General features: G+C 50.8%; 1 protein-coding gene across 1 annotated transcript; it reads left to right on the top strand.

Annotated features, from left to right (window-relative positions):
* Positions 1-1074: 1074 nt before the first annotated feature.
* On the top strand, positions 1075-17048 carry PRELID2 (PRELI domain containing 2). The gene is made up of 7 exons (XM_014948279.1): positions 1075-1194; positions 6754-6811; positions 7985-8058; positions 9585-9745; positions 12772-12877; positions 15613-15678; positions 16117-17048. Exons 1-6 carry the CDS (start codon positions 1120-1122, stop codon positions 15655-15657), a joined length of 519 nt encoding a protein of 172 aa, XP_014803765.1. The 5' UTR covers positions 1075-1119; the 3' UTR covers positions 15658-15678; positions 16117-17048.
* The last annotated feature ends 2263 nt before the right edge of the window (positions 17049-19311 follow it).

Below are 19311 nucleotides of genomic sequence, written 5' to 3'. Positions count from 1 at the left end.
CCCGGGGCGTTGCTCGCAGTGAGGAGCTGAGCTCTTCCCTTAGGGAGCCCGGGGTCCGGGGCAGCGGTGGCCACAGGAGGGGACCCTGCGCAGTGAGGGCTGGGCTGAGCACCACACGGCCAGGGAGCGCTGGGTCGATTTGCTCCCCTGGCTTTAAGTGCACTCAGTTTATTTTTGGTTGTACTGGATTCCTGGGCTGCCTCCCCAGCAGCATGGCCAGCAGGGCAAGGGGGGGGATTCTGCAGGAGACCCCCCCAGTGCTGCCTCCAGCTCTGGGGCCACCATCATCAGAAGGACACGGAGCTGTTGGAGCGGGGCCAGAGGTGCTGGGGGGGCTGAGAGAGTTGGGGGGGTCTGCCTGGAGAAGAGAAGGCTCCAGGGAGACCTTGGAGCCCCTTCCAGTCCCTCAAGGGGCTCCAGGAAAGCTGGGGAGGGACTCTGGATCAGGGAGGGGAGCCCTAGGAGGAGGGGGAAGGGTTTGACACTGCAAGAGGGGAGATGGGGATGAAATGTGGGGAAGAACTTGTTTGGTGTGAGGGTGGTGAGAGCCTGGCCCAGGTTGCCCAGAGAAGCTGTGGCTGCCCCATCCCTGGAGGGGTTCAAGGGCAGGTTGGAGGGGGCTTGGAGCAACCTGGTGTGGTGGGAGGTGTCCCTGCCCAGGGCAGGGGGTGGCACTGGGTGGGCTTTGAGGTCCCTTCCAACCCAAACCATTCTACGATTTATCAAATAAATCCGGAAGGTTTCACCGTGGTGAGGCCACCTTTGAGGCAATGGGCTCTTTTAACACCTTGCTGTTTCTATTTCTCTGTCACCCCGAGGGTCCCCGCCGGGCTGGGCCTGGGTCGCCCGGCACGGGCCGCGGCTGAGGTGCGGCCTGGCCTCGGCGCTGCCCTCCCCGGCCCGTTACCGGCTCAGCGGGACACAGACCCGCCCGGGGCTGTGGCCGGGCCCGACCTGCCGTGAGGCACCAGGGCCGGGGCGCTCCTTCCTCCCCATCCCCGCCGGTGCCGCTCAACGGGACCCCGCAGCCCCTCGGCTCCCCCGCCCGGCGCCCAAGATGGTGGCGGGGCGGGGCGGGGCGGGCAGGAAGCGGGGCCGGTCCCGGGGCCGCAGCCCGCCATGGGGGTGACGGTGGAGGTGCACCGCGTGTACCGGTACCCCTTCGAGCAGGTGGTGGCCAGCTACCTCCGCAAGGTAACCGGGCGGCCGCCCCGGCCCGCCCCGCGCTGCCGGCCCGGCCCGGAGCGCCTGAGGCGGCGGCGGGGCCCGCGGGGTGTGCCCGCCCCGGAGCCGCGCTGCTCTGCCCGGACCGCGTTCCCTCTCTCTGCCGCCTCTCTCTGCTTGTGGAAAACCGCCCGTCTTTGTTTGCGGGAGGGAGCGCCGCTGTGCGGGACGGAGCTGGGGCCGGCAGCGGACACCGCCTGGCGGCCCCGTCCCCGCCGCCCTGCCCTCATGGCGGGCCTGCCTGCCGCCGCAGCTCGGGTCTCCTCCTTAGCGGAGCTTTTCTCGTGTTTAGATGAAAACTTGCGTTTCCGTGCCCGAGGCGGCGGTTGTGGAGGTGTCTCAAAGCAGACCGGTCTGCCGGCCGCTGCCCCGGGGGCTGGTGGCCCCAGACGGGACAGTGCCCGGCCGCGGTGGGGAGCGGGCGGCCGTGCTTCTGGGCCAGACACAGCCCGAGCGCTGCGTGTGGGGCCCGGCCCTGCCGGGGGAGGCAAACACCCACCGCATCCCACCCGGGGCCTCGGCGGGGCACGGCGGGGCTGCCCCGCGGCACCAGGGATGGCCCAGCTGGGATGGCGGCTCCGGCCCTTCAGGGGCTCCCCGCGGTGACCAGGTCTGTGTGAGGGAAAGACTGCATCCATAGAAATGAGTTCAGGTTTTCTGTCCCCGCAGAACGCCAGCCTCTGCCCCGCTGCGTGGTGCCGTACGGCTCTTGGCCCGGCAGGGCCACAATCATTAGACTTTAAAGTAGGTTTTAAAACGAAGCTGTTCTGCGGCGGCAGAAGGCTGTGTTAATGGCAGGTAAACAGCATTCCTGTGTTATATCTGCTCCCAGCAAAACAGCATCCTGAATTTTCCTTCTGAGCACTGTTTCTCAGACCCGAGCTCCAAGCTGTGCTTCAAAACTGTCCTTTATGTTGGTGTTTTCCTTTGAACAGCAGCACAGAAATAGGGATGAATTCTGATCTTTATGCCGGGTTTTGCCCTCTAGCTGGGACTGGTTTTTGCGAGCACCAAGGTGAGGAGCAGAGCGGGCTCCGTGGTGTTTGTTTTGGCCGCCTGTGTTTAAACATTAGTGACAGAGCGAGCAGCTGTGCAGTGCGGGGCATTTCCTTGGCACAAAACCCATGAGTTTGTGAGTGTTCTCAGCAGGACAAGATGTTTAAACAAATGTTGACTCTGGGCTAAATTCATCCTTGATGCAGCAACCAACTTAAAACACAAGGATTTTTTTTGCCTCAGCTCGATATGTGAATCTCTAAAAGATGCTCTGGTGTGCTTTTGTTTTAATGGACTGCCTGTGTTTTTTCTGGTGTTCGATGGCTCAGTACAAAATGGAATTGGATCCCTGTAGTGCTGTCACACCCTGTACTGAAAACCGAACCGTCACCTATGGCAAATTCTTTTACGAAGGAAAAATCCAAAGTATCCTCACAAGCCGAAGTGCCAGAACTTTGGACAGTAAATACAGGCAAAGATGCTTAGTCTGGAGCCTGTCTATTTCTCTTCTGCTTGTTAACCATCTACAGCTGTTCTTTTTTTTTCTTTTTTTGCCCTAGAATGGGACCCTGCAAAGACACATTTAAGGTTTTATTTTTAAAAAAGAAAGGTGAAAAAGCAATTACTTTTTTGTCTCGCCCCGCTGCAGAAATGGGGAGCTGTGCCTGGCAGCCCTGGGCAGTGCCACTCGCCGGCGTGTGGTGCAGGCTGCCACTCCATGGCTCACCCAGGGATGTGCTCCCAGCGCTCTGACAACACAGCAAGCCTGCAGAAGAGAAGGCAGCGCTGCCTTTTCCTGATTTTCTTGAGCGTTTGGCTATTAGCGGTGAGAGGAGAAGCAGAGTTGCTCGTGCTTTTCATTGTGAAATATGTAAAGCAGAGTAGAAATGCAAGGGAAACTGTATTTTCCATCGGACGTGCGAAGGGCAGCTGGAGGTGAATAGTGAGGCTAATGATGGCAGCCAGAAGCACAGAGCAGAAAGGTTAAAATAATCCTCATTTGTATGTGGCAGCAAAGTGCAGCACATGCTTTTAACCAGGAGTTTGATATGATTGAAAAAATAATTGCCATAGTTACTCCTAAATGCCATAGTTAAAGTTGACTTCGGGGCTCCTGCTCTTCCTGCTGCCCCTCTGTGAGTTGAGCCCTGGGATGTTGTTACGTGGCAGCGCAGGGTGGAAGATGCAACTGGCCGAGCTCTGGGAGGAGACTGACCCCGAAGCAGTCGGGGTTCGGGGGCAGGTTTGTGCCGAGACACCTCCTGCCTGACAGCACTCCCCCATGTTGTTCCCCCATGGGCTGCGGTTTATGGCCCTTCAGGACAGGACACAGGAGTCGCCCAGGCAGTGGAAGGTGTCGGTGGGGGCTGTTTTTTTGCCCCCCCTCCCTGATGCTGTGGAAGGGATGGGGTTTCCCTGGGGTGCTCGGGGTTAGTGCAGGTGTCGTTGCCAACCGAGCCCGAGAACTCTAAATCAGCCGTTTAGCTCAAGTGTGACAAATTGATTTGTATTTGAAGTAAGTGTATCTGTGTGTGAAAGGCTTTTGTATCTATCGATCTTTATCACAGCAAGTCATCTGTGCTGTGGCTTTGCCAGACTTTTTTATTTTTATTTTTTAAATTTACGTTTATCCACAACCACCCCTTTTCCAAGCCAATAACAAAGTGGAGGAACCAGGAAAGGTTTAGCTGGTTTTGCAGTGTCACTGCCTCGTTTCCTTGCTGTTAAAAAAGAAAGAATCAGAATATTTATGAATTTAAATATTATTATTTTTTGCAACTCTTTGAAACTGTCATTTTGATTTATGTGGGCTCCATTTGATCTTGCGTGTAAAACCAGCCCTTCATTGCTTTGAAATATTTCATTTTTATACAAATCATTATGTGTAACCTACAGTGATTTCTCTCTGCTGCTAAACACAGTGCTGCTTTGAGAGGACTGCTATTTCCCTCAAATAACTTCTAAGAAACATCACTGTGGTTAGAAACTGCTGCTTTTGATAAATGATCTTACACATTCCCGTTAGGAAAGGAATGTGGGGGTCTTAATTCCCTGGATTCGGAGTAACGACTAATACAGTCAATTCTGCTGGTTGTTATTTGTAGAAAACAATCGATACGTTTGCGGGAAGAGCAAGTGGGAGCACAGGAGTTCTGTATCTAATCTTAATTGTGGGGTTTTTGCACAGGGAGAGCGGAGAGGTCTGTTCTGGTAAGTGTGAGATGCGAGGTGACCCCGTCACCGCCCGGGTACCCCCGTGCTGGGCTGTGGGGGTCTCCCCGGTTCTCCCCGGCTGCTCCGCGCCCGCAGAGCGGCTCTGACGTCTGCAGGGAACCCTCAGGACGGGTGCGCAGGGTAGAAAAAACTTAATTTCAAAGCTGTGGGTAGCTTAAAGGCAAAGTCAGCTTTGTGGCTTCTGCTGTCGCCACTTGGCTTGGGGTCCTCTGAGTGTGATAGAGGAGAAATGTCTTTGAAGTAAGAAAATCAATCTGGAAAGAAATTTACTAGAGGAACTCACTAGAACTATTTAATTTTTTTCAGAAAAGTACGCAGACTTTGTCTGGATAACCCGTTCTTTTTGCCCGCCCCGCCTGTGCCCGCCCCGCGGCCGGCGCTGCGCATTCTCCGTCTGGGCCACAAGGTGGCGTTCCCTGCTCGCCAGGAGCCACCGGCGGGGCGGGAGCAGCCGCGGGTGCTTTGGGGGTGTCGCCCCTGCCCCGCCGCCCTGGGCTGAGCCCCCCTGTCCCGCCGCTCCTCGGCTCCCCGCCGGGGCCTGCCCCTCCGCTCCCGGCTGTGGCTTGTAGGCCGCGGGGATGGTGGCCGTGCGCTGGGCCCCGTGGCCGGAGCAGGTCTCCGCAGCCCCCCCCCCGCCTCGCACCCCGACCCTCCCTGCGGGCGCGGGGGTGCCCTTGGCCGCGGGGCCGGCCCCTGTGGCCTCGGTGAGAGGTGCCTGGTGGAAACCTCGACATTTGGGCACGACCACGGGTGAGCGGGCAGCCGTAGCCGCCTCTCTTCAGGCCATTCCAGATTTTGGGAGCCCTTGCTCTGCCCGGTGGCCCCACGGGAGGAGCTGGGGGTGAGGATGCTGGAGGCGGTGTCATGTGTGCCTTGTGGGGGGGTGGCACAGGGCAGGTTGTGCTGGCACCTTGGGCAAGGAGGCTGAAGCCCTGGGGCCAGTGGGAGCCCTTTGGGCAGGGCTGGCGCCGCTGTGCCCGGTGCTGGGTCAGGGCAGGGCTGACTCCTGTGCCCAGAGCTCCCTGCTCTCTCTGTGGAGCCCTGGCCTCCCTGGGGAGCGCGGCCCTGGCAGCCAGGATGTGCCTGGGTGGAAACCCTCTCTGTGCCTGTTCACCCTCCTCGCCATACTGCTGCTGTAGGCTTGTAACGTTAGTTCTTTTACTGCTCTGTATAGGAAATTGAGTCTATTTCTGTTTAAATACTGGGGTAATAGAGCCTGCTATTTAGTGAAAGATTTATGTAAATGGCTCTTTGTTTCACGCGATTGGGCCTTACGGAGTGTAAGTTACATCGATAATGTAATTATGGCACTGCTGCCATTGCACAGCAGCGTGTTGTGGAGAAGCCTCCAATTTCTGTATAGAATAGGACTTGAAAGCCTTGCGCTTTTAAAATCAACTTTTATTCTGCAGTAAGAAAAAATAGTGGAGCTGGATTATAGAACAGCCTGCTCTGGAGCTGTTGACCTTTTTAGCTTAGAACCCAAGATTTCTTGTATATCAGAATTGAGGAGCACCTATTACTGCACATCATAATTGCATTACCTACGTGCAATTAGCCTTAAAATGTGACTTCCCCACCTTTCCTAAAGCTTTGCCTTTTGTTTAATGTCAGGCTGGTGGTCAGTATCGCTTCAATCTGGCATTTGTATTAGCATGGAGGTTACAGTAACTCTTGAGTATTATCTGAGTTCAATAAATTACCTTGTGCTTTTACAATCTGCAGTTCATTATTCAGGTGGATGTTGGCTCCTGTTTGCAATGGAGAATGAAATCCTTGTAGCTGCTGTGTCTCATTCCTAGCCAGGGGAGTCCAAAACAGACTGTTCATCCTCATAAGTCCTGTTCTTGTGCATGCAGTTCTTCTATAGGGTGTTGCCCTCCAGGCAACCTGTGCAATTTGGGCAGAATTCTTTTTCAGTGGGGGTCTTGGCGCGAGAAGGTCTTTCTTGCAGCCTTGAAATGACTTGTCTGTCCTGTGGGAAACAAGGTCCCCTGAGCAGGGACAGGGGGTGACAGTCCCTTACCCTGCTGCTGGCTAGTCCTGAGCAGCTCCCCTTTTAGTGATTCTTCTCGTAGCAGGATTGTGGGGGTTCTCTTTGTTTTCTGACCTTACTAAGCTCATCTTACTAAATTCTTCCATTCTGCTGCCTTCCTTTCCGAGGCTGCAGATTGCTAACAGCGGGCAGCCCGTACCAGTTGGGAGAAGCTGTGAAATTGCTGCTGGCTGGACCTGCGACAGCTGGCGGTTTCCTTCTGCCCGGCTGAGAAGTGGTAACTTTATGTGTTTTTATCCCAGTATCCCAGTCCCATGGAGAAACACGTTACGGCCGTAGAAACAGTGGAAGAGAAAACAGGTAAGCTGCCTGACTTTTCTTACACAGCTAGTGAAAGTTTTTCACCTTTCTCCCTAATATGGGAACTGGGATCAAATACTCATTTGGGTTGAAATAAGAACTTACAGACTCTGAATTGTTAGTCTCAAATACTTTAATCCCTAAAGTTTCAGTCCCTAAATTCTATATTATACATTTAGAGCTGTCCTCTGTCTTGCCGCTCAGGTTTAATGGTGGCTCTTAATTGCAGGCTTGTGCTCTCTCTCTGCGCCCGTCGTTAGCGAGGCTGCCCTGAGATTGCAGGAGGCAGAGCATTAGTGCTGCCCTGGCTGTTTCCTTCTGAGGCAGTAAAGCGCTCCTTCCAGAGAATGCTTTTCTGTTCTCTATTGCTTGGAGATGCTTCATGTTATTGATGTGATGTGTTTGTTAGAGTCCTGAAAACCGAACCCCATGAAGTTTTCATTTCACGGATCCCACCAAATGCAACTGTTGGAGAAGGTGCTCTTTTATCCTGGAGAAGTCTTTAACCCGGGCTGCCTGCCAGCTGGCTGCTCCTGCGGTAGCGTTCTGTTCTCGAGCTGGGTCATTAAATATTAAAAGGCAAAGTGATTCTTAAAAGCCAACCCTTTTTTGAGATACTAAATAACTGTAATTTGTTTCCTAATGGATGGTTTTGTCCTTGTCACTGGGTCCAACTCAATACAAAAATAAACGTGTGATGAGACAGGGCCGTTCTGTAAATCTTGTACACAGGGTGTTTGCCCAGAGAGCGAGCCGGAGAATATAAATTGGGGTGGGGACAGAAATAATCTGTGTGCTGGTCTGGTGGCTCATTGTCCCAGCTTTTCCCTCGCCCCAGTCTTTGTCCACCCAGAAAATGCCAGTTAGATGTTTGTACCAGATGAGGGGTCTGGATGGCAGGGGCGGATGCAGATGCCCTCCTGAGCCAGAGGCCAGAGTGCCCGGGGCAGACTGAGGCACAGCCCTCTCTCGGGCAAAGCAGCAGAAGTACTGGTTTATACTTAAAAAAAAAATCCAAACAAAACCCAGCGCCCTCAGCACTCTGGTAATTTGCCAGCATTTCTGCTTGCACCTTTGCTGTGCTGTGAAGTCTTCCAAATACTTTGTTTATATTAAAAAAATGGTAATATTTGCTGCTCTAACTCTTCCCTTCTGATTTTCTTTTGTCATCAGATTCGTCTACAGGGATTATTTACCGGAGGAGAATTGCAACGTGCCAGAATGTAATTCCTGAGATTTTAAGAAAGGTAACTATGTTTTGAGAAATGTAGTCGACTTGTGAAACCTTAATGCTCCACTGTGATTTATCTTGTGTGAAAGGATCATGTTTCAGAATTATTGTGTTTTTTTTTTTTTTAATTATAAAAGTTACTTCTAAAGAGAAGTTAGGAGAAAAAAATTCTCTGGGAACTCATTTTATGTTTAACTTGAATGGACAAATTGTAGCCTTGAGCACACTGAGCCATAACTGGTGCTGGTGGTTGTTTTACACACAGTGATGGGCTTTCAACTTTTGTACCCGGAAAAAGTAAAGCTGGTTTAAAATGTTATCTGTGCCACACAGAAAGTACAGCCATTCCCCCACCCCAATAGACAGTCTTATTGCTGTCAGTGCTCCTGATTTTTGTGTGGTAGATGGTATTTCTATCAGAGGCCAGTCTTGTGGAACTCGGCAGGAAGGCGGCAGCCAGTAATAAACACTGGGGGATTCTCTCTAGCTGAGCTCCTGTGATTTGGGTGTCTGATCCATTGGTCCTGAACACACCAGGCTGTAATCGCTCACAAAACCATGCTGTAAGTGAATTCAGAGGGAATTAAAATGATACTTAATGGGCCTTTAGCATGTTGCAAATTAAATACAGCATTGTAGGGTCCCTATAAAGAAGGTAAAACATGATTCCTTAAAAGCTGTAGAAACGTGAGGACTGGGGTCTCTTGTGTCTCTTAGTGACAGTCCTTTCTTCACAGTTTGTTAGGGGAGAAGAATTAGCCTGAATTTATTATTTGGTTTTTTTCAGTGTCTTGCAGCAGATAGTCTGTACACAGAACAGCACATTTCCATTCATGCCTGGTTAAATATTTCACAGCCTGCGTGCTGAAAAGTCCGTGTGTGCTCTTCTCCCGGGGCTGAGCACTCTCTGTGGTTTTGCCTCGAAACACGTGTTTGTCTTTTCCAAGCCTCCCCTCCGAGGACAACACCCATTGCCCTGTGCAGGCAGAACATCAATAACCCGCGGGTGAGATGTCCATCCCTTCCCTGGCCCACACTTGCTGGATGAGGGTCACTCAGGGTGACCAGTGGGCTCTGGGAGGAGGTGGCCTCCCTGGAGGGAGGAGCAGGAGCAGGGTGTCAGCCTCCGTGCTGGGCAGCCGGGGCTGCAGAGGTGCCAGCCTTTCTCCTGCCCTGCTGGCTTGGCTGTCGGGTTTGGCTGCCTTGCATGTCACTGTTTGATGGCTTCTGTTACCCTTCACTGGCATAAATCAGCCATCAGGAGCAGGAGAGAGAGCAGGAAGTGATGCAGGTGAGTTGGCTGTGGTGGTCTTGGCAGCACGGCTGGGCACTGAGCATCTCCCTGAACCCTGGAGTGTTTGCACAGCCTTGAGGAGCTGTGGAGGAAGCTGTGTTCTCCTCAGGACTAACCACGGCTGGTGTGCCCCCCTCCTGGATCCTCAGCTTGTCCTCTGAGGCTGGCAGTGCTTTCAGAGTAACAAGAAGTGATTCTACCCTTTCTGGTTTTTTTTTAAAAAAAGCTATAATTCTTCTCTTTCCCAGGTCAGTGTCTTAAAAGTGCCTGACATCTACTTGGAAGAGGAATCTTGGCTTAATATGGAGAAAAGAAGCATGGCCATGAGAAGTCATTGTCTTACCTGGACACAGTATGCGTCCCTGAGCGAGGAGTCTGTCTTCAGAGAGAGCCTGGAGAACCCAAACTGGTGAGTGCTGGCCCCTGGGTGCCACCGTGGCCTGTGCCAGCTCAGGGCTGTCTCTGCAGCCCGCAGCCCTACCCTTTCTGGTTTTTTTTTAAAAAAAGCTATAATTCTTCTCTTTCCCAGGTCAGTGTCTTAAAAGTGCCTGACATCTACTTGGAAGAGGAATCTTGGCTTAATATGGAGAAAAGAAGCATGGCCATGAGAAGTCATTGTCTTACCTGGACACAGTATGCGTCCCTGAGCGAGGAGTCTGTCTTCAGAGAGAGCCTGGAGAACCCAAACTGGTGAGTGCTGGCCCCTGGGTGCCACCGTGGCCTGTGCCAGCTCAGGGTGGCCTCTTGCAGCCCACAGCCCCGAAGATGGCCTTTCTGTTGCCTTTTGAGTGCTTGGAATGGGAGAGGTCTGAATAACAATTCCTTTGGTGTGTCTCGAACTCATGTGAGGAGCAGCTGTAGATGTCCTGCTGCTTTCCCCTGGCTTGTTCAGACGCGAGGTTGGGTTCTCTGGCACAAATAATTGCTGGAAATTAATTTTCTGTGTGCTGCTTTGCAGCTGTAGAAGGCTGCCCCACCGTTCCTGCGCAGCAGGCACAGCCAGAGTGGTTGTTTCGCTCTGGCCTCTACCAGCAGATGCTTGGGCAGCAGCTTAAAAATTACCATCTCCCTCCTGCTGGCCAGCCATTGGTGTGGAGCATATGTGTTCCCAAAGAGTTTGCTGTCTCTGGTGTGTGCCCGCTGTGCCCAGAGATCGGAGCTGCTTTGGGACTTTGCTTGGGAGAACACACAGTTGGGTTGGTGCACAGTGGAGCCTAGAAATGTCTTTATGCACATTTACAGCACGATCAGAGGGGAATTTCTAATTCCCGTAGCACTGAAATGAGCAGGTATGGGATACATGTGACTGTCTTTAAAAAAAGATTTATTTCCAGCTGCTGTCAACCCCATTAATTCTTACTTTGTTCTGGTGTCTCTTGTAATTAGTTTTTACTTTTGCCTTGTGCTGTTCCCTGGGAAGCGTGGCAGGGTTGGCCACCAAGGTCCATGTGACTTCAGAAAGCTCTAAGGATGTTTTAAGAAAACCCACCAGCTCCAGACGAAATTAAATTCCTGTGGCTCAGGAGTTTTTGAATGCCCTGCACTGGGATGTTGCTGTTTGAGAACATGTTCCTCTGGATTTTTAAACTGTTTTGTTTGTAAAGTTTACTGGGACCCTCTGTCCTTATGAAGGCTGGTGGCCTGGCAGGTGTGGGGACGGTGGCCACAGGCCCATGGGGTGTGGATTAGTGTGAGAAACTGGACATGAGAACCGACAGTTAGTTTCCCCAGTTTGAGATTAAAAAAATATTGGATGTAACAGTTAACTGGAGAACTGCAGGTTGGGGAAGGGAGACTGCGACCTCCTGCTGTCCCTAACGGAACTGGGGCAATGGAGGTGACGCTTCCTTAGTCCCAGCCAGTCCATGTAACCACAGCGTCATTCTTAACATCAGGCGGTTATTTTGTCCTAAATAAATGTGAACGCAGCGATGCCAACTGCTGCATATTCCTGCAAAGTGAATTATTGTGGGTGCTTCCAAGCAGAGCATATAAATGTCTGAAAAGATCTAGTAGCAAACAAACATTACCATAAATAAATTATAAACCATTGAAAGAGGCATGATGAGGCATATCTGTATGTTTGGAGGCCAGTAAGTGCCTGTGTTATCCTCTTGGCTGAATTCCTTCATGACACTTTTTGCTTGCTTTCCATGATTTAATTGCTGTTATACACCAGCATATCTTGTCTAGATGTTTGAAGCCCACAGAAAGGCAATTTGTCCCCGTGGGCAAGGCCTGGCTGCAGCCTGGGTGGGTCTGGACCCGAGTGGCCTTTGCATCCCTCAGTTGGCATCAGGTGCCCTTCACTGCCCCACACTTCCCCTCCGTTCCTGACGCCCGAGAGAGCTGACGTCTCCGCAGCGGTGGGTGAGGTGTCTCCCTGACCTGGGGAGATATGGGTGGTGGATGAGCATCGTCAGCTGGAGGAGGGAATTAGAAAGGTCTCCTCTACAAAAGCTCCCTCTTATGCAGAGCTTTGCGCTGGATGTGGCTTTTAATTTTGTTTGGAAAGCCATGCAGGCATTGGAAACTGTCCCTGACACTGTCTGAACAAGAATATTGCTAGACTTTTTATACTAAAGACACTTTAATTAAGCTCCCATCATGAAAACAATTAGACCAAATTTGCTGTACTTAACTAGTCAATAATTTAGTAGTTGGATCTCATTAATAGACTTCTCCCTGTGACTGCTGTAATGATGCAGCATTGCTGGCTGTGTGCTACGGGAATCAATCAGGGATCAATATTTTCCTTGAGCCTCCCTTTCTCGTCTCCTGCAGTGGTGAAACTGCAACAGGAATCAATAAATCCCAGCTGGAGCAGCCAAGTTCCGTGGTGGGTCTTCGCTGCTGACCCCCATCCTGTGCTCGGGGGGAGCTTCTCCTGTTCTTCAGCTCCTTCTCTGGAGCTCCAGGTGTTTGTCACCTTCCCAAATGGCACAGACAGAAGGGATCAGTGGTCGTGGCCCGCCAGGGCAGTGGTGGGGCCGCGCTGGCAGGGGGGCTGTGGGACTGGGGGGTCCTCTCTTCACTGCACCCACTGCCTTTGTCCCACCGGGGTGATGTCCTGAGGGCTCTGTAACCCGTACAAACGTATTTCACTGTTCCTGCTGTTGGCTTTCCTGGTTCTGGAAACGGCTGGTGTGTCCCCTCCAGCACTTTCTCTGTGATGCTGCTCTTGGGGCTTCCCTGTGGGCTCGTGGCCCCCCCGGGTTAGAGTCCACTGGCCCTTTGGCACCGCTGGCCATGGAGACCCTCTCCTTGTGCTGAGGTTCCTGTGCCTCCATAGGTTTGCCTTTGAGATTGTCATACAGAGTGTGAGTGAGAGATGGGTCCCTTGGGTGTCACCCACTAGGTGTCTAATGTAGCCTTTACGCTCACCGTTACTGAGTCGATGGAGAAGTAAAAGGGTTTTATGTTCCTGTTTCTTAGGACAGACTTCACCCAAAAAGGCAGGATATCAGTTACGGGCGCAGGTTTGCTCAACTGTGTGTTGGAAGCTTTTGCTCAATCGTTTTTAAAACAAGGTGTGAAGAAGGTAAGTCATTTATTGCTTGAATTTCTTCCCTGAATTATGTTCCAATTTTTTTTCAAATCACCAGATCATCTGGGCTCAAAATTCAATTGATGTTTTAGGTCTGGATTCTTTACATCTTTTAATTGTTGAAAAGAATATTTGACCTTTTCTTTTGTCTACAGAGAATACGCAGAACAAAAATGGATTTAGTTTTATTATGGTAATAGTTTTATTTCAACTACATTTTGAAACACAATGTGTATGACTGTATCAGTTTCTGTAATTCATTCTTATTCCTGATTTCCCCCAGGCATTCAAACAGTTCTTCTTCCTAATGCCTCATTGTACCAGCTAATACTGTAATAATAATTTGCAGTTCTGTAGCACTTTGAGAGTGAAGTAGTCAAAAGCAGTCAACAGGAATTTATATCATGTCACACATTTTTCTCCAGTAATGTTAGATTTTTTTGGCAGTGTGATGTATTTACAGTAGCCCCGGTCAGTCTCCCGTAGCCCGCTGCGTGTGTCAGTAGCTCTGGCTTTCAGCAGGAGTTATGGAGGAGATGAAAGCTCTCCCGTGGAGCCTCCTGGGCAGCGGGGCTTCGAGGGCTGAACATTTGGGAGCTGTGGCCCATGGACACCCTGGATCTGGTGGCAGTGGGTCCCGCAGCCTTTGCTGGGACTGGACTTGGGGGAAATCCTGATCTCTGGGATTTTGTGCCCCGAGAAGATCTGGGGGCTCAGGGGGTGCTGTGCAGGCTGAGTAAAATACTGCTGGAAAGGAGTGAGAAGGAAGGAATATTCAATTAAACTTTTTCAATGAGAGAGTAAGAGGGCTTCTTTTTTCCTTTTTCTTTTCCTTTTTTTTTTTTTTCTTTTTACTTCTCCCCTCCACCCTCCAGTTTGTAGAGATGACAGTTATGAGCAATTTTAAGGCCATGCAATAAAGGAGCATTTATAGCAAGAAAGTGTTATGTTGGTAGATGTTTTATCTGTTGCCTCTTAAACATTGCAACATTTCTGTCATTTTCACTTCTTGGTTTCTTTTTTAGATTCCTTTTGCTTGACTTGAATGTATAAGGAGATGGAAATTAAAGGCCTCGATGTAGTGTTTGTTAAATGATGGAGCTGAACTCAAATAACAAATATTTAACTGCAAAATGTTTTGTCATGGTTACAGAAAGAATGAAAGGTATTAGGTACTCTTCTCAGAGACGGCATACGTTTTTCTACTAATCTGTGAAAGTGCTCCCCTGCTTTTGCACTGGTGATGGCAGTGAGGTGTGTGCCGTGATGTGCATCAGTCACAGAATGGCAGGGGTGGGAAGGGACCTTCAGAGACCCCTCTGTCCAACCCCCTGCCAGAGCAGGTTGCACAGGAACAGGTCCAGGGGGGTTTTGAATGTCTCCAGGGAGGGAGACCCCACACTCTCTCTGGGCAGCCCCTTCCAGGGCTCTGCCACCCTCACAGGAAAGTTTTTCTTCGTGTTGAGATGGAATTTCCCGTGTCCCAGTTTGTGCCCGTTGCCCCTTGTCCTGCCCCTGGGCACCACTCAGAAGAGCCCAACCCCATCCTCTTGCCACCCATCCTTTAGATATTGATGAGCATTGATGAGATCCCCTCAGCCTGCTCTTCTCCAGGCTATGGGTCACCTGTAGCTGTTCTGATCTGGGAGCGTGCTGGACGTTTAATGGGAGGCCATGCTGGATCTACATTTCCAGTGCATCACTGCACTCTGAGCTCCTTCAAGCCTCGTCTCCTGGGGCTGAGATTTAAGTGTTTGAACTTTAGTTGAAAGGAATATATTGATTAGGCTTTGATTTAGTCATTCCTTGCTGAAAAGATCCTGGGTAATGACTTGTACATGCCCTTTCGTATTTTATTCATTTAATGGAGTCCCCTCTCACTCCCTTCTTCCTCAACACCATTTTGCCTAAAAGTCTGTGTTGCTATGAGGAGAAATAAAAGAAAAAGCTGTTGTCACACTGTGAACATAATTGATTCAATAAGTAACATTTTGAAATTCCCTGGGTGAACCTCTGAGACTTCACTTGTGTCAATTAGTGCTTTATTCTGTAAACAGGGGCACGTCTAATTCTGACTGATGGACTCGGGTAGCCAGCGCCGGCTGCAAAGAACAGGCGTGGAAGATGGACTGGTTTTCATGGGTGTAAAATACCTTGTCTGAGTTCTTTGTAGTGATGTGAAAAGGAATTCTCTTGACCTATTTGTTAAAGTTAATTGTCTTTTCTTCCTCCTCTCACGGGGACTGAAAGGGAGAAATCCTTGTTCCCCCATCGTGACGCACAGCGTGGGAGGGTGACCCTCAGCCCGCAGGGGTCCGTCCCAGTCCCCTGGGGCCGGCTTGGCAGGTTGGCACAATGGCAGTGCACGGCCATGGAAAGTGAGCAGGAAGGGATGTTTTAGGTTTTCTTGTCTAAAGTGAGTGGATTTTGCCTTTCACCAAATACAAAGCTTCTTCTCTCTCACTTTGTACTGAATTTTGGGCTTAAATTGATTCAGAATGGAGAGGATCAGGCAGCGCAGGGCTCTGTGCCCTGGTGTGGGAGGAGCCCTGGCCAAAGTGCCCAGGCCATGGTGCTCCTCCCGGTGCACTGAGCCAGTGCTGGACCCTAAAATGCAGTTTCTGTTACATTTTTTAAGGCCGTCCTGGTGTGTTATGGAGCACTCTTTCTAATCTCTGAAATCCTTGAGTTTGGTGTAAAACTGCTATTTATTTGTGCTTTTTTTCCAGGGTATTAAAATCATGGAGACGCTTCTTCAGGAGCAGTGGGGGTGATGGTGCTGGTGGTGACCAGCTGTAAGTTAAACGTCTGTCTACAGACAGGCAAAAATTGTGGTACCTACTGCACATTGTGCTCTTGTAGTTCTACAAACGAACAGGTCTTTGGGTCCATTGTAAATAACATGCAATTTCTGAGGAATTTTCAAGAAAAACAACGATCTACTGCAATGTTAGGCTTCATGCTGTTCCAGAGTTTCTGAACAGTTTGTTAAGATGATTTGTGTGCCCTGTGTCTCACCCTTTCCTCTCTGTTGATCTATCATGAGTGCCATAGCCTTAGTAGAATAGACATTGGTTCTGTCTAAGCATTTTTACTCAAAAGTAGTATCTTCAGGGGTTATCTGTGGAGGGAAGATTGGGTCAGCTCTTAAATTAGCTTCAGAAGAAGAGCAAATGGCTATCGATTACCTCTAATATATGTCCTTCTAAAACCTGTTTTCTCTGCTTTTGCAGGAGAAAATGTATTTGCGTAGAATTTCCTTGGAGCCACAGATCTTTGTTGCCATCGGGATTCCATGGCTGCTGCCCAAACGTTACTGGTGCCATTTTACTGAGGAAATAGCATTTAATACACAGAGCTGGGAGAAGAGGGGACCACAGACTGCAAATCTGCTACAGAAGATGAAGGAATCGTACTGCTGATGGGGGTGTTGATGGTGGAACTCATGGAGGAAGGAGTCTAAGCTTGGAAACAGTGTTTTCTGTCACTTGGTGCTACAATCTCTAGAGACTGAGAGTTCTCACAACACAGAATAAGGAAACAGGAATGCCCCTCGTGGCTGTGAAGCCCCCCCTCGCCCGGTCAGCACCTGGCTGAGTGTCTTCCCCAGGGTCGTGCTGTCACCCCCCATGTGTCCGTGTCCCGGCTTCGTGCTGGGGGTGAGGCTTCACTCCGCAGGGCCAGCGCTGCCGCGGCCGAGCTGGTCACTGTCCCCTCCTCAGTCACTCGTGCTGCGGGGCTGCTGGCTGTCTGGAAGGGTTTGGTGACTGCCCCCTGCCAGCACAGCTCCTCTCAGCTGTGAGGACGTCCCGCAGTACAAGTTTTGCATATAGATGAATTCTTCCAGAAAGTGTTTCTCTTTATTGCAGCTGAATAGAAGAAGAGACCTGGAGGGGGATTTGTCAAGTTTATCTCTGTTTTTATCTCGACAAAGGTTGCCTCATACTCAGTTCCTCCTTTAGTTCCACACACCGCATCAGGATTGTTTTATTTTAAACTTTGCATTTCAAATTCAGATAAACACAAGCCCTCTTTGATACCCTTTACTGAGTCAGGGTAATGCCACACTTTAAAAATGGCCCCATTAAAGTCGGCGTAGTAGTTCTCAGTATTCTGCCTCGTGATTGTTTGTGCAGGCAAAATCTTCTTGCTCAATCCAACTGAAGCTATGTTTTGTGATTTTATTTTTTCCCCAGCGAATACAGCACTCACCTCCGCTGCCGGCTGGGAACCGGCTTTGGCCCAGAGCCTGAGCCAGCCCAGGCTGGTGAGAGCCAGGCACAAAGAGGCCAATTAAACTGGGAACACTCTGGATCCATCTGATGCCATTATGCTCTGGTTTGCATTAGCTGAGGAAACAAAGTGCTCAGATAAGCGGGCCGGGGGGTTGGCACCCATCCTTTGTACTCTTTAGAAATCAAGTTTTTAAAGTGCTGAATGCGTGGTGGACAGTATTTTCCTTCTAAAAGAAAAGTCCCATTATATTTTCAAAGGAAACAAAGAATACCTGTGATTGGATCCTTTCAAAGAGAAAATAATTTCATTTGCTCCCACGATCAATTAGGAAAGGCTTGTGAAAAGGGAGGGTGCCGTCGGAGGCAGGACGATTCAGAGCAGAGCGTTGAAAGAACTGTCACATTTGCTGTTGCCTTGTAAACAGAAAGTGTGGTAAGTGCTTCTGGCGTGTGACGGGACGTCACTGTCAGCTTAGGGCACTGGCGTGTCTCTGGGGGAAGAGACACTGCATTTCCACTGATTTTTTCATTTTTTTATTATTTTTTTTTTAACTGCCAGACTCCAGGCGTGTGAAATACGAATGGTTCCAAATGTCAGGGACCAGCTCTGCTTTGTGCAGGAATCCAGTGTTTTGTTCTTCATAACTGAAGGTTTCTGGAGGCGAAGGCTGCCGTGGGGCTCCAGGAGCACGGGTTGGACCTTGGTGCGGGAGGGCAGCGTGGGGCTGCCGGGACCTGGGGTGCCAGGAGCCCGTGGGGCATCCCGTCCTCCTCCTCCTTGTCCTCCTCTTCCTCCTCCTCTCTGGGGTGGCAGTTCCTCCATGGGGAAGCAGATGCTCGAGAGGATCCATGAGGCTGCAGAGGTTCTGGGCTGTGCCCGCTGCCGGGGCTGGGGGACACGTGGCTGTGGCAGCCCCTCGCCCCCCCGACACAGCGGAGCTGCCCCCCTGCTCTCAGGCCCCCGTCCCAGCCTCTGCTGGCTCGTGGTCACAGTTTGTGCCCCAGTGCCCCTCACTCAGGTTTGGGCGGCACTCAGGACATGATGTGTGGGTGCTGCAGGGACTCGGTCTCCCACCACAAACTCCTAGTTCAGTGGCTCGTTCTCCAGTTTCTCTAGAATTCCCTCACGCCTCATTTTTCACTTCCTTTTGCTTCACATCACACTTGTGTTGAACGGCAGCGAGTCTCCAGCCGGAGTAGCAGCCTGGGCTCCCTTTGGCAGCCTCGGCCTCTTGCAAACGATGCCGAGAGGCCGTTAAAGTGCCAGGGATTTATATGCTTTTCCCATTGATACCACTCGGAAAGACCTTGCAGCCCAATTGCTCTGCTGTGATTGATTCGTTCTCATTATCAGCCCTGAATTATTTGCAGAGGTAAATCACAAGGCTTTATTTTCTCATAGTGCTTTATCTTTTTACAAAATGCATCCAGTGAAGTTGCTAATGGAAAAGCTTTTAACCTCCCGAGGCGGAGGGTGATCCTTGTCCGTTGGGGTGACACGTGGAGCTGACTAATGCCAGGGGCTGCTGAAAGCCCCGCTGGGGCAGTGCTCCCTTGGGCTGCGGAGGTTGAACAGACAGCCCAAGGTGACCAGCACAGCCCGGGGATAAACTGTTTGCTTCAAAAATTAGAGAGAACAGAGAGGACACCGGGAGCATCCCCCGTGGACACACAGCGTTAGGCTCCTCCACGGGGAGAAGTACCGTTATCCTTACATTGCTCCACACCAGGCAGCCAGCTCCCTGCTTCCCTTGGCTGTTGGGAGCCCCAGCCCTGGCACAGGGGAGCACTTTAACAACCCAAGTGCTGGTTTCTTTGGGCCAAATGGAACCTCACATGGGGCTTTGTGGTCCTGGGGGGCAGAGCACAGGGTGCCTGTGCTGGGCTAATAAAGCTGCTCACCCTCTTACACTTTGCTGGGGTTTATTTTTATTTTGCCTACAGCACTTTCTTCATGCTTAACGTGACAAAAAGCCGGCTGGCTGAGCATTTGGGGGAAAAGATGCAGCTCTGAGAAAGAAGATAAAGAGCTTCTGCAAATATTTATGGCCAGAAAATCGATCAAATGGTAATGAATCTGATTTACAAAAGAATTAGATGTATTTATTTGTGTGGTTGCAGCTGGTGAGGCTGGTTCGAGACGGGCAGCAGCTGGGTGAGGTGTTACACACTTGTCCATGGCCCATGGTGGGG

This window comes from Calidris pugnax, unplaced genomic scaffold (genome assembly GCF_001431845.1).
Source record: "Calidris pugnax isolate Ruff unplaced genomic scaffold, ASM143184v1 scaffold27, whole genome shotgun sequence".
In the NCBI taxonomy this organism is placed as follows: Eukaryota; Metazoa; Chordata; class Aves; order Charadriiformes; family Scolopacidae; genus Calidris; species Calidris pugnax.
Note: the sequence above shows the minus strand (reverse complement) of the source record. Positions and strands in the feature narration are given on the sequence as shown.

Excerpts from the sequence above, each read along its gene's own strand:
- PRELID2 (XM_014948279.1), top strand. The coding sequence starts at position 1,120 with ATGGGGGTGACGGTGGAGGTGCACCGCGTGTACCGGTACCCCTTCGAG. Across the intron at positions 1,195-6,753 it reads TGGCCAGCTACCTCCGCAAG|TATCCCAGTCCCATGGAGAA; the intron begins GTAACCGGGCGG and ends TTTTTATCCCAG. Across the intron at positions 6,812-7,984 it reads AACAGTGGAAGAGAAAACAG|ATTCGTCTACAGGGATTATT; the intron begins GTAAGCTGCCTG and ends TTTTGTCATCAG.